Below are 13,770 nucleotides of genomic sequence, written 5' to 3' on the forward strand. Positions count from 1 at the left end.
GCCCTACAAGTCCCAAGATACCTTGTGAGGTTTCAGTGATCAAAATTTCTATTCCTTTGGGCTAAGCACCCACATATAAGGGTGTACCCTATATCGAGAGAGGGAGAGGAGGTAGGGAGAGGAGGAGAGAAAGAAGGAAAGAAAGGAGGAAGGAAGGAAGGGGATGGTCAGAAGGACGACAGTAGGGAGAGAACTGCATTGTCCAACTGGAGCTGACCAGTTGGGTTCCCAGTGTGGCAACTACTACTACTACTACTACTACTACTACTACTACTACTACTACTACTACTACTACTACTACTACTACTGCTACTACTACTACTCATAGGTTATTACTTGTTTTTTTTTTTTTTAATTTTTAAGGCGGATTATGGCAACAAGAAGATGATGCCATGATTTGCAAGTGAATTGGATTTAAGTGAGGAAGGTCACCAGTCTCACTTTCTCCTATGGAGACATTTAGGCCCAGTGGCAATACATGGACTAGGAACACTGGAGTTGGCCCCTTGTAATAGAAAGGAAAGTAGGATTTTTTGCTGTTTTTCTAGATTGAGTTTTAGTCAATGAAGTGTTTTTGATTGAGTGTTGCCTTTGACTGAATCAAGAGCCTTTGATTGAAACAATAGTCTTTGATTGGAAACAGAATATTTATTGTATTTCTTGGAGGGAGAGTAGAGTGTAGAGAGAGAAGCAGAGATGAGAGAGAAAAACGATCTTAAGTGGGCTAGGAGAATTTGCTTGGGGGGAGGGGGCTTACTGAAAGAATGTTTGTGATGTCAGCATGCTGCTGATCTGTGCGAATTCCTCAAACTGAAGCCCTGTCTATTGATCTGTATTAACTTCTCAGACAGAAGTCCTGTCCGTTGGTCTGTGTTAATTTCTCAGAGAGGAGCCCTGTCCATTGGTTTTTATGAGTGAATTGAGATGATGGCACTAGTAATGTGTATAAAATTTTTATAGCCCTGTTAAGTTTTGTTTTCCAAGAAACAGAAACTTTGGGCAGGAGCTCCTGGAGCCTGCTGTCAGGAAGAAGCAGACAGAGTTTGTAGCGAAACAGTCCCTGTGAGTTGAGACAAGAAACAGAAGCAGAGAACTGCCTGTGTGTGAACCTAGGCAAGAGCTGGGAGCAGTCAGCACACAGAAGAGAAGCTGTGGGGTTTGGAAGTCAGCCTCTAGTCAAGATGAGAGAGGACTTTACATGGACATAGTGTATTGAATGAAGAGATTGTTCTTACAGTGACCTGGGGTGGATGGTGTGATATTTTCTGCTACCTCTTAAGGATCTGTCATGCTAGGTAAGACCCTAGTCTGTGACCCTCTGACTTTGAAGATGAAATGATGTATGCTAGGCACCATATGACATACTGAGTGTTATGAGGTACATATTTGTATTAAATGATATTTTTTTGCTTAAGGATGTTGCTATGAATGTTATGCTTTACTTTATTCAACAATGCTTAGTTTATTGTTGAATAAATAGTTAATTGTACTATGCGATTAAGCCCTTAAAATTATTCACAGCAGCAATTCTCAGATGTGCTTCCATGACTGGCGTTACACCCCCCTGTCATGTAAAACTTCTCTGCTTCAAGAAATGATGAACTTAAAGATCTGAGAAAAACATGGATATATGCACAATATAATAAAGAGTGAAATGAGCAAAATCAAGATGAGGGTGTGTACAGTAATAGTCATATTGTTTTATGAACAACCTTAAACAAAGAAAGACATGTTGTCATTATAACCACCCAAATTAACTATACAGGATATGTGAAGAAAGGTACTTTCTTCACCCAGAGAAAGAACAGATAAATAGAAATATGGACAGAATGATTTTCCGCATGCGTTTGTGTGTTTATTAATGGTAGGCATCTTTATGGTGGGGAGAGGGAAGAACAAAAAAGCCAGAAAGAAATTTACATGGTAAATTTATTATATATTAAAAAGGAATAATGATGTGTACATACTAGGTTAACAATTTCATGTGCAATCATATTTTATTATACTTTGTTATGGAAATGGGTATTTTCTTCCACAAATTAAAAATACAATAAATAATTTTTAAAAGAAAGAATTAAGGGTTGGAGGGAATAAATATCCTAATGAAGACGGAGTTTGGAATAAAGGAAAAAGGAAATAAGGATAAAGAAAGTTTCAGTTAATGAATATGCAAGTAAAACACTTGAAAATATTTGTAACATCAAAAAACATGACCATTTCTGTGTGTAGCTGAGGAAAAGAAAATAGCTAATGAATAGAATAATGGACATTGAGGGATGTGTGAGACTATCAATTGGTATATTTTAGGCCTCCTAACAGGAAAAATGAAATAAAAAAAAGATAAAGACTGTAATCTCTGAGTTCTTTCTTAGGAAGAAAGAATGTTTTGGGGTCAGGACAAGACAAACAGCAAGATTTGGATTAGGTAATAAAATTGGATATCATGAAGATCAACGTAAAAGTTGCTTAATGAAGATGATTGAGGGAGGATCTTGTAGTGCCAATGGGGAATACTCTGACTCCTATACCATCATAAGTAAGTCAAGAGATACGAGAAAGTTTAGTCTGAACTGTAAAGGGTGACAAAGGAATCAGTGTTTTCAGGATATATTCTTGTCTAAGTGAAGGCTAGAAGGTGAAATGAATCAGAAGAAAAATGAAAAGAAATTTGGTAATTATGGGCCAGGCATTCTAGAGGGATATTGTTAGATTAAATAGGTGGTGTTTAGAGACCTTCAATTCTATGAACACTGAGGATCAGGAAGAAGCATCAGGATTCAACACAACTTGCTGCTCAACCTGTTTATTTATAATTGGTGACAAAATTGGTGCTCTACCTTGTTCCTTTTGAATAAAGTAACCTTTCCAAAGACATATTCTAGTCATGAGCTACATCTCACTTAAATCATAGCTTGTCCGAAAGCACCTCCCTTCTAGGCAGACAGATTCCCTTACAAGAACATTTCCTTTCATGGATCTCTTTTTTCTGTATTATGAAGAATAAGAATAAAAGGAATCACAATAATTAAGAATGATAACTATAATTTTATACCCCTTTATATGTACAATGCACTTTGATATTTTATCTTATTAGATGTTTTTCCCCTCATTTTACATAAGAAAACTGAGAGAAGATAAATAAATTGCCCAAAGACATAGATATAATAAGTGGATGAGGCAGAATTACAGGTCATATGTATCATCACTTCCAACAGGGTAACAAATCTCAGTTGACCAGCCCCTGCATATCTGTCAAACTGCACAGGTTTTACTTCTAGGAGACTCAAATAAATGACAAGTTTCTCTTCCCTTTCAGCTCCACTCCTTTCTGAAGGACCTTCAATTTAACAACAGTGTTGGTGATCAGGTGTTTCTGGATGAGAAAAGAAGTTCTGAGGCTCGATATGACATTAAGAACTTTATATGCTTTTCTAATAAAACTGAAATCCTGGTGAAAGTGGGCGAATTTATCCCCATAACTTCATCTGATCGAGTTTTCACAATATGTGAGGAAGCCATCAATTGGGGATGGCAAGGTTCAAAGGTCAGAGATTATTCGCATATCAATTTACATATTCAATCATAAGAACATATCACGCTCTAATTACCTCACGAAACTTTCCATATTTATGTATAGAAAATATCTCTCACCTTCTCTTTTTCTTTTGCCTTTAAAATCAACTTTTGGATAAAAAAGGGAAAAATAAGCAATCGAGTAAGTGCTTTAAAACAGCAATATTTAGGCTCAAAGGAGACAGAAGAGGAAAGGACCCTAAAGATCAACTTGTCTACTCCTTTGTTTGACAGATAAGAAAACTGAGGTTCAGAAAAGTAGATATACCCAAAGCCTTCTGACCCCCAACGCCACTGCTCTTATTCACTTCCCTGCATCTTCATGAATGGTGGTGGAACTTCCTCTCAGTTCAGTTGAGCTAAAATAAAATTTCATTCAGCCGCTGCCCAAAGCTTTCTTTCTATTGAAATGATAATAGGTGCGATGTACATTTTCCCCAGTTGGTCAAATATCTAAATGTCCTCTAATAGTCTGTGTCTCTGTAGAACTCTAACTCATCAATCTCTGAAGATTCTCCTTCCAACTCATTCTCACACTGATGAGTTAGTGTCTCTACTTCATGGCTACAATCTCCCTATTGGGAATCCATGGATAAGCTGTAGGGGTCATGGTGATGTCTCCAGTAGGACCTACTTCAAGTTCCAATTCTTGGATGTTTTTTCCAATTTAAATTACAAGGGATCAATACTCCAATATTGTTTCACTAATTAACATCAGTTGTTTTTTCCAAAGTCATATTTACCAAGGAGATACAGCAAAAAGAAAAAGTGCAAATATTTCTCCTTACCAAACACTTTGAGCACACTCTCCCTTATACCAATTGCATCATACATATATACATAAATACTTCAAAATTAAAATAGTTTCTAAAAGAATGTATTTCACCAAATAGATTTCCAAATTCAATATCTCTATTGGAAAAAAAACAGGGCCTTTTATACTGTTAGACTTGAGTCTTGTTTCCCAGGGTTGTGCTGGCTTCATGTCTGGTACAGTTTAAGCTGTAAACTCTCAACACTGGATTTATGATGGCTTACTCTCAACCTTTTAAGATTCACTCCTTTAAATATTTCTCCAACTAAAAGTAAGACAGAAGAAACTTGTTGGTGGTTGTCCTTCAGTCTCGAAGAGGACCAAAATGACATCACTATATAAGAGCCATGTTACATTGTGACTGACTGTGGCTGACCAAACCAATACAAGCTCAGAATGCTCTACCACAGATGACACAAATAGCCCATGTCATTTGGAGTGGATTCTTGAATTTTGTGCACTTTGCGTTTGTTTTGAGCTAATTCGATTCTGCTTTGCTCAAAGAGCACAGCACCTTCACTGAGGAGGGCGGGCCATGCTGAGCAGTCCTGTACCAGTGTCTTCCATGCCATGCTGTCAATTCCAGAGTTCTTAAGACAGCCCTTGAGATTGTCATTGCATCACTTTTTCTGACCACGTTTTGAGCACTTGCCTGTGGGTGTTCTCCATAGAACAGTCTTTTGGGAAAGTGTTTGTTTGGCATTCAAGCAACACGGTGAGCTCATCAGAGTGCCAACCTCTGCAGTAGTTTGAATGCTTAGCAGTTTAGTTTGAGCAAGGACCATAATGTCTGTTATCTTATCCTGCCAGGTGATTTTCAGAATCTTCACAATTCAAATGGAGGCAATTCAATTTCCCAGCATGCCACTGGTATATTGTCTAGGTTTCAGAGACATGCAACAATGAGGTGGGCACAAGGTCTATAGACCTTCAGTTTGGTGGTCAGTCTATTACCTTTTTTCTCCCAAATTTTCCTTTGGAACCTCTCAAATTACTGAACTAGCTCTGGCAATGTTTGTATGAATCTCACCATCATTGTAAAGTATACATACTTGCAAAGTATATTGCTGAGGTAAATGAACATCCACCATCTTCAAAACTCCATTTTCTGTAATTGATGGTTCAGTGGATGGATGGTGTGGGGCTATTAATTGTTAGACCAAAATTAGCAAAAGCAGCAGAGAATAATTCTATCCTTTGTTGCATCTTAGCTTCAGAGACTTCATTAAGTGCACAATCATCCACAAACAGAAAATTATGAACCAATACTCTCTCGACATTGATATTGGTTTGTAGCCTTTTTGAGTTGAATAATTTGCCATCAATGCATTAGCCGACCATGATGTAGTGTTTGTCCTCACTGAAGGCAGTTGACAACATGATTGAAAACATCATGACAAAAAACAAGGGAGCAAGTACACAGCTTTTTTTCACTCTATTGATGCCTGGGGAAGCACGAGAGCATGGTCCATTATGAGCAACTCCAGCAAGCATGCCATCATGAAATTGGCATACTATGTGATGAACTCCAGGTAAACAAAATTTGCCATAATTTTCTGTAAACCTTCATAACTGACAGCATCATAGGCCTTGGTAAGATCTATAAATGTGTACAAACCTCTCTTCCACTCCTGGCATTTCTCCTGAAGTTCTTGTGCAGTGAACATCATATCTCAGTCCATTGTGAAGCCATCTCAAGTAGATGACCATCTTCCAGGTAAAGAATCAACCTATTAAAGAGGATTCTGACAAGAATCTTACAAGCAGTGACTAAGAGAGAGACCCCACACCCCCATTATTTTCAGAGGACAATCTGTTTCGTTTACTTTAATAAAGATGAACAATAAAGGCATATTTGAACTCCTGAGGGAAAACCTTCTGTTGCTACATTACCTAGAAAATGTCAGTTATCTATTGTATGAACAATGGACTCCCTCTCCACAATCTTGTAAATCTTACCTGACATAGAATCAGAACCAGGTGCTTTGCCACAGGAAAGGAACCTAATGACATTCAAAGTCTCTTCTTTGGTTGGAAGAGAGGGGCTGCTACTTGGTGCAGTGGATAGAGCACCAGTGCAGGAGTCAAGAGGACCTGAGTTCAAATCTCACCTCAGACACTTGACACTCACTAGCTGTGTGACCTTGGACAAGTCACTTAATCCCAATTGCCTCATCCTGGATCATCTCCAGTCATCCTGATGAATATCTGGTCACTGGATTCAGATGGCTCTGGAAGAGAGGAGAGGCTGGCGACCTGCACAGCCCTCCCTCACTCAAAACAAAGTCAAGTGCAACTCATGTCATTATTTCTCTGATGGCATGGTCTTCTTCGCCAATGAAGGACAAATACACACTCACACACACACACAACTGTGGAAGAGACTGATTGTAACCTGAATTAAATAGTCCAGGGCTTCAGCAGAAATGGTTGATGGTCCACTGAGAACACTGTGGAAGTTCAGCCCATCTCTCTAGGATCATATGCATATCACTAATCAATGTGACCCTGTCAGCACTGAGTAGTTAAGATATACCACAGCTCTTTGACTCATTAATAGCCTTCAGAGCATCATAAAATCACTTTGTTTTGTTACTATCAGTAGAAAACTGATTTTCATCTGCCTTCTTACTGAGCCAAGAATCGTGCATTTCTCTACAAGCTTTACTTGCACTTTACTTGTGATAAAGTTAAATGCTGCCTTCTTAGAAATTGATGAACTATCCTGCAGGTAAACCCTGTGGAGTTCTCAATTTTCCTTCAGCAGCTTCTGAATTTTCTCATCATTTTCATCAAGCTATTCTAGATGTTTGCTAGTGCTCTTCCAACCCAGAGGAGTGAAGGCAGTGCAGTATACCGAATCTCTAAGAACTGCCCACTCCCTTTCTGCTCCACTGTTGCCAACTGCGTCTTGGCTCAACTTTCCCTCTGCCAATTTTGTCCAACGCAAATAGCTAGCTTGGAGAGGAAAAGTCTATGATCCCTCCAGCACCCTGCATTGCACATTGCCTTTATCATTCTCACATCTTGCCCTGCCTGTCTCTTCTTACAATCGCATAGCCTATTCAATGCCAGTGTATGCTGTAAGGGTGCATCCAAGAAGTTATATTGCATTTAGGCAAATGGAAGATAGTTTTGGTGAGTAGGTCATGAGAAGAACAAGTCTTCAGTAATACGTGACCATTGCTGTTCCTGTTTCCAACCCCATTCCTCCCTACTATTCCCTGCCAAGTCTGGAAGTCTGAGCCTACTCTTGCATTAAACTTACCCAGTATTCTAAGCTTGTCCTCTTTTGGCACATGGATGATGAGGTTCTCCAGTTCTTCATAAAATTTTTCTTTGACTTCATCAGGACTAGCCATGGTAGAAGCACAAGCACCAATGATGGTGGCATGACATTTTCTTGTAAGTGGAAATGGCATTGTCACGAGCGTGGAGTTCATTTCTTTTGGCAGGCATACAAGTTATTGACTAAATTAGTTTTGATGCAAACACTAGGCCAACTTCAGGGTGCTCCCCTTTACTGTGGCCAATCCAGGAAAACCTCTATCCAGCTCCAATTTCAGTAAGCTGGCCTCCCTTTGCCAGCCTTGTTTGACTCAGATCTGCTATTTGGGTGTGATATCTGCTGAGTTATTTCACAAGAGCTGTTTGTCTTTTAGATCTACTGGGTTTTGTATTGTCTTTAAGCAGGATTATATTCCAGGATCAAAGGGTGAGTAAATCATCACTGCAGAAGTTTTTGTACATTTTTTTTGCGTGTGTTTCAAGCACAGTGTGGGATTCTCACCTCCTAACATAATCAGGCCAGAACTGGGCAGGCTAACAAATATGGGAGCACTTTCTTCATGCCAGGAGGTGAGCAATTCAATGCTTAACAGCCTTCTCAGACACCCAAGGGGCTGCTGAATTCCAGTACTGCTTCCAGCGAGAAGACAACCTTATGACCTGGGTTGCCTGTGTGAAAGGTTGTGACTGCAGCTCCCAGTTTGCTCCCAGTGCTGCTTCATCACTTGCCTGTCAACAAAGGATTTCCAGATATGTACAAATGGTAAAATGGTATAGGTGATGTCTTTTGACTCCTGCATAAATTGAATTTAAGTGAGGCAAAGTTGCATGAAGTCATCAGCCTCACTGTCTTGTCCAAAGTCATCATAGTCCAGCAGCAGGACAGTCAAGAGGACTGATGATGGTTCAAGATGCAGTGGATTGCACTGGCATCTTCAATGTCTAATCCAGATTATTCCACAGTACCTGCTTCAGCTGCCTTTCTGGCCATTGGAATCAATTGTTCTCCTCTGCCCTTTTCACCAGAGGAAATCTTCACATGCTTGGGGAAGACAAACCTTTAACTCCCTGATGGGTTTAGGACCCCTCTGTTACTCTTAATCTGGTTTAGCCTGTCTGCCAAAACGGTTTACCAGAATATGGCTACTGTGCATACCACATTTTCTTGGAGCCATGGGTAAGAATTAGGTGGATCAGGTGGGCACCAAAGATGGATGGCAGCCCTGAAAAGGGCTCAACAGGTCTCCTACCCATGTCCTAGTCTATCCAGAACACACCCTATACCCCAACATGGCCACGTTGGCTTTAGGTGGGGAGGGCCCAAAGTCTTCAGTCACCAAGAGCTTTATAGCTGTCTCACTAAGGAAAAAAGCCTGTGCCAGTTATTGCCTTTTGAATACATCCCATAACAAAGGGAGTGTAAACATTGAGATTATAAGGGGATGCTTGTAAAAGAAATAAAAACTTTTTCATTAACCATATAACTCCATTCTGGAAGCAAGTAGCCCAGCCCCTTCCACATGAACTGCCAACAGGCAAAGCACAGTACTTTTCCTCTGGATCTCATTGACTAGGTCTATATTATACAAAAGTCAGTTCACTTCTATCCTACAGGCTTATCATGCTTGCATAGTAAAATGTTAAATGTAATTTTGGATTATTGTCAAACTTTCCTTTAGCAACTTGGGTCATTAGTAATACAGTGCTCTAGGATTTATTTAGCAGTACAAAATGTAAGTGTTCTAAGATCACACATTCCAAAGTTCTCATTTTAAAAGTGACAAAACTCAAATCCCTAGAGGTCAAGAGTTTCAGCCAAAGTTCCACAGATGATAGCGGAGATAGCACTAGAAAGGAGATCTCTTGTACCTTCCATTACTGATGTCCATTGACATTTAAACTATGTCCAGTCATCAGAGTGGTTTTACAGGATACAGTTTCTTTACCTGTGCCATCTTTCATAAATATCTTTTTGGTAAATGGTGTTGTTTTCATTCTCCTGTTAATGGCTTAGATTCCCTATTCTGTGTGCAGTGACAGCTGTCACCCTGGATACAGGAGGACAGCTAAGGAGGGAGAGCCAGTCTGCTGCTTCAGCTGTTTCCAGTGCCCAGAGGGGGAAATTTCCAATGAAATTGGTAAGTGTCTACAGAGGTCTTCTTTTCTTTTTCCTTTAAATTTATTTGTTTTCAGTTTTCAACATGCACTTCGACAAAATTTTGAATTTCATATTTTCTCCCCATATCCTCCTTCCCCCACCCAAGGGCAGTGTGTATTCTGATTACTCTTTCATCCAATCTGCCCTCCCTTCTATTACACCACCACCACCCCCCCATCGCATCCCCTTTCCTTATATTTGGGCAAGATAGACTTCTATATACCATTGTCTATATATCTTATTTCCTAATTACATGTAAAAGCAATTTTTAACATTCATTATTGAAGCATCGAGTTACACATTCTCTCTCTTCCACCCTACTCACCCCATTGAGAAGGCAAGCAATTGAACATAGGCTGTACATGTGTAGTCATGAAAAACAGTTCCATAACTGTTATGTTGTGAAAGACTAATTATAATTCCTATTATCCTGTCCTGCCCTGCATTTATTCTATTCTTTCCTTTGACCTCTCCCTCTACAAAATATTTGCTTCCAATTACCACTTTCCCCAATCCACTAACCCTTCTATTATCCCTCGTCTCTTATCTCCTTTCCCCTGCTTTCCTGTAGGGTAAAATAAGCTTCCACTCCCAACTGAGTGTGTATCTTATTCCTTTCTGAAGTCAAATCTGATGAAATTAAGGCTCACGTATTCCCTCTCACTTTCCCCCTCTTCCTCTTCATTGTGAAAGCTCTTTCTTATCTTTTTTATATGAGATGATTTACTGCATTCTACCTCTACCTTCTTCTTTCTCCCAGTACATTTCTCTCAACACTTAATTTTACTTTTTAGATATCATTCCTTCATTTTCAACTCACCCTGTGCTCTCACTCCCAGTATGCATGCATGCATGCATGCATGCATGTATGTATATACACACATATGTACATACAAACACACATATATATGCATACACATATATAGATACCCGCACACACATATATATTCCTCACCCTGATACTGAGAAAGGTCTCATGAATTACAAATATCATCTTTCCATGTAGGAATGTAAACAGTTCAACTTTGATAAGTTTCTTATGGTTTTTCTTTCCTGTTTACCTTTTCATGTGTCTCTTGATTCTTGTATTTGAAAATCAAATTTTCCATTCAGCTCTGGTCTTTTTCAACAAGAATGCTCAGAATTCCTCTATTTCACTGAAATTCCATTTTTCCCCTGAAATATTATACTCAGTTTTGCCGGATAGGTGATTCTTGCTTTTAATCCTAACTCTTTTGACTTCTGGAATATCGTATTCCAAATCCTCTAATCCCTTAGTGTAGAAGCTGTTAAATCTTGTGTTACCCTGATTGCATTTCCACAATACTCAAATGGTTTCTTTCTAGTTGCTTGTAATATTTTCTCTTTGACCTTTGAATTTTGGAATTTGGTTACAATATCCCTAAGAGTTTTCCTTTTGGGATCTCTTTCATGAGGTGATCAGTGGATTCTTTTCATTTCTATTTTATCCTCTGCTTCTAGAATATCAGGGCAGTTTTCCTTGATAATTTTTTGGAAGATGATGTCTAGGCTGTTTTTTTGATCATGGCTTTCAGGTAGTGCAATATCTTTCAAATTATTTCTCCTGGATGAATTTTCCAGGTCAGTTGTTTTTCCAATGAGATATTTTACATTGTATTCTATTTTTTTTTATTCTTTTGGTTTGTTTATATTATTTGGATTTCTCTAAATTTGCTCCATTGTCATTTTTAAAGAATTATTTTTTTCAGTGAGCTTTTGGACCTCCTTTTCCATTTGAGCAATTGTACTTTTTAAGGTATTATTCTCTTCATTGGCTTTTTGGACCTCTTTTGACATTTGGGTTAATCTATTTTTAAAGGTATTTTCTTCAGCATTTTTTGGGTCTCCTATAGCAAGCTGTTGACCCCCTTGTCATGATTTTCTTGCATCCCTCTGATTTCTCATCCTAATTTTTTCTCTACATCTCTACATTTTTTCTCCACATCAATCTTACTTGATTTTTAAAATCCTGTTTGAGCTCTTCCATGGCATAAGACCAATTCATGTTTTTCTTGATGTCTTTGGATGCAGAAGCTTTGACTGTTTTGTCTTCTTCGCTTGCATGCCTTCATCTTCCTTGTCACTAATGATGTAAGAAAATACCTTTTCATCAAGAAAGTAACAATCTAGAGTCTGTTTGTTTTTCTCCCCCATTTTGCTCATTCTCCCAGTCAATCAGTTGACCTTTGTGAGCCCTTTGTTAAGTGAAGGGCTCCAGAAGCAGTCACAGCTTAGTCAGTGGATTTCACCACCCTGTGGCTGGGGTTTGAGTCAGAACACCTTCTGCTCTCAGCCAGGTGAGAGACCTGGCTAAGACCATTTGGTCTTGTTTGTGGGTTGAGAAGTCTGGAAACTGCCACTGTCACCAGTGATTCAGTCCCCTAAGGCCTGCTCCAGTTCTGTTTGCCTCATGCAGCTTAGGCTGAAATGCACTCTGCTCCCACCGCGCATGTGATAGACCCTTCCTGTTGACCTTGGGTTGCAAATTTGCTTCACTCTGTCATTTTGTGGCTTCTGCTGCTCTAGAATTTGTTTAGGATCATTTTACAGTTTTTTTGAAAGTTTTCGGGAGAGCTCAAGCAGGTCCCTCCTTCTACTCTGCCATCTTAGCTCTGCCTTCCCAGGGGGCTTCTTTCCTGAACCCTTTAGTGTGGAACAGTGTGGCATTAAACTTTTGGAATCATATGGAACTCAAAGTAACATCACTGCGCAAGTAGTAGGATCTAGACTGTCATATTTGGTTGTTGTCCTTTTTTTTATCTAGAAGAGGACCAAAATGACATCTTCATGTTAGAGACAAGTTACAGTGTGTTGGACTGTGGTTGATCGTACCCAATATGACCTCAGAATGCTCTATCACTGGTCTGGCACAAATAGTTCATGCAGACATTTGAGGTGGATTCTCTAAATATAAGCATCTCATATTTCTTTTGAGCTACCTCTATTCTGCCTTGCTCACAGAGCACAGCACCTTCTATAATGTGGGCAGGTCATGCTGAGAGGTCCTGTGCCAGTGTTTCCCATATCATTCAATCAGTTCTAAAGTTCTTTGGAGAAACTTTGAGACTTTCCTAATTTTGCTTCTTCTGACCACCACATGAGCACTTGCTTTGTGTGGGTTCTCTATAAAGTAGTATTTTAGGCAAGCACATATTTGGCATTTCGACAACATGACCAGCCTATTGAGGTTGCACTTTCTGAATTAAAAACTGAATGCCTGGCATTTTAGCTCAAGAAAGTCCTCAGTGTCTGATACCTTATTTTGTCAAGTGATCTTCAGCATCTTCCTAAAATAATTCAAATGGAAGTGATTTAGTTTCCTCTCATGGTGCTATTCATAGGCATACAACAGTGAGGTCAGCAAAACAGCTCTGTAGACCTTTAATTTGATAGGCAGGCTAATACCTCCTCTTTCCCACACTTTCCTTTGGAACCTCCCAAACACTGAGCTTGCTCTGGAAATGTACTCATCAACCTCATTATCACTGTACCCTTCTTGGGAAAGTATACTACCAAGGTAAGAGAACTTATCTACTGTATTCAAAACTCTTTTTGCTGTATCTGATGCTACTACATATGGACAGTGTGGTACTAGCTGGTGGGGCCCTTGTGTTTTCTTGGGGCTAATTGTTAGGCCAACATTAGCACAAGCAGCTGAAAATTGGTCCATATTTTCTTGCATATAAGATTTGGAGGCTGCATTGATGTCACAAACATCTGTAAACAAAAGATCATATACCATCTGCCTCTGTACTTTAGTTTTTGATGAGTGCCTTTCCCAGTTAAACAATTTACTATCAGTGTGGTAGCCATGTTTATCCTCACTGAAAACACCTAAAAATTGTTGAAAATATTCATGTAAAAAGCATGGGGGCAAGCACACAACCTTGCTTCACTCCATTGGTAATTAGAAAAG

The 13,770-nt window shown here is 39.3% G+C and overlaps 1 protein-coding gene across 1 annotated transcript in view; it reads left to right on the forward strand.

Moving 5' to 3' along the window:
- Window positions 1-13,770, forward strand: part of LOC140498864 (vomeronasal type-2 receptor 26-like) — a 32,421-nt gene that overhangs the window by 14,631 nt on the left and 4,020 nt on the right. The window contains exons 2-3 of the mRNA XM_072599645.1: window positions 3,317-3,544; window positions 9,690-9,813. Of these exons, the coding sequence (XP_072455746.1) occupies window positions 3,317-3,544; window positions 9,690-9,813 (352 nt within the window). The remainder of the gene's footprint in view (window positions 1-3,316; window positions 3,545-9,689; window positions 9,814-13,770) is intronic.

The sequence above is a fragment of the Notamacropus eugenii genome, chromosome 4 (assembly GCF_028372415.1).
Source record: "Notamacropus eugenii isolate mMacEug1 chromosome 4, mMacEug1.pri_v2, whole genome shotgun sequence".
Classification (NCBI taxonomy): Eukaryota; Metazoa; Chordata; class Mammalia; order Diprotodontia; family Macropodidae; genus Notamacropus; species Notamacropus eugenii.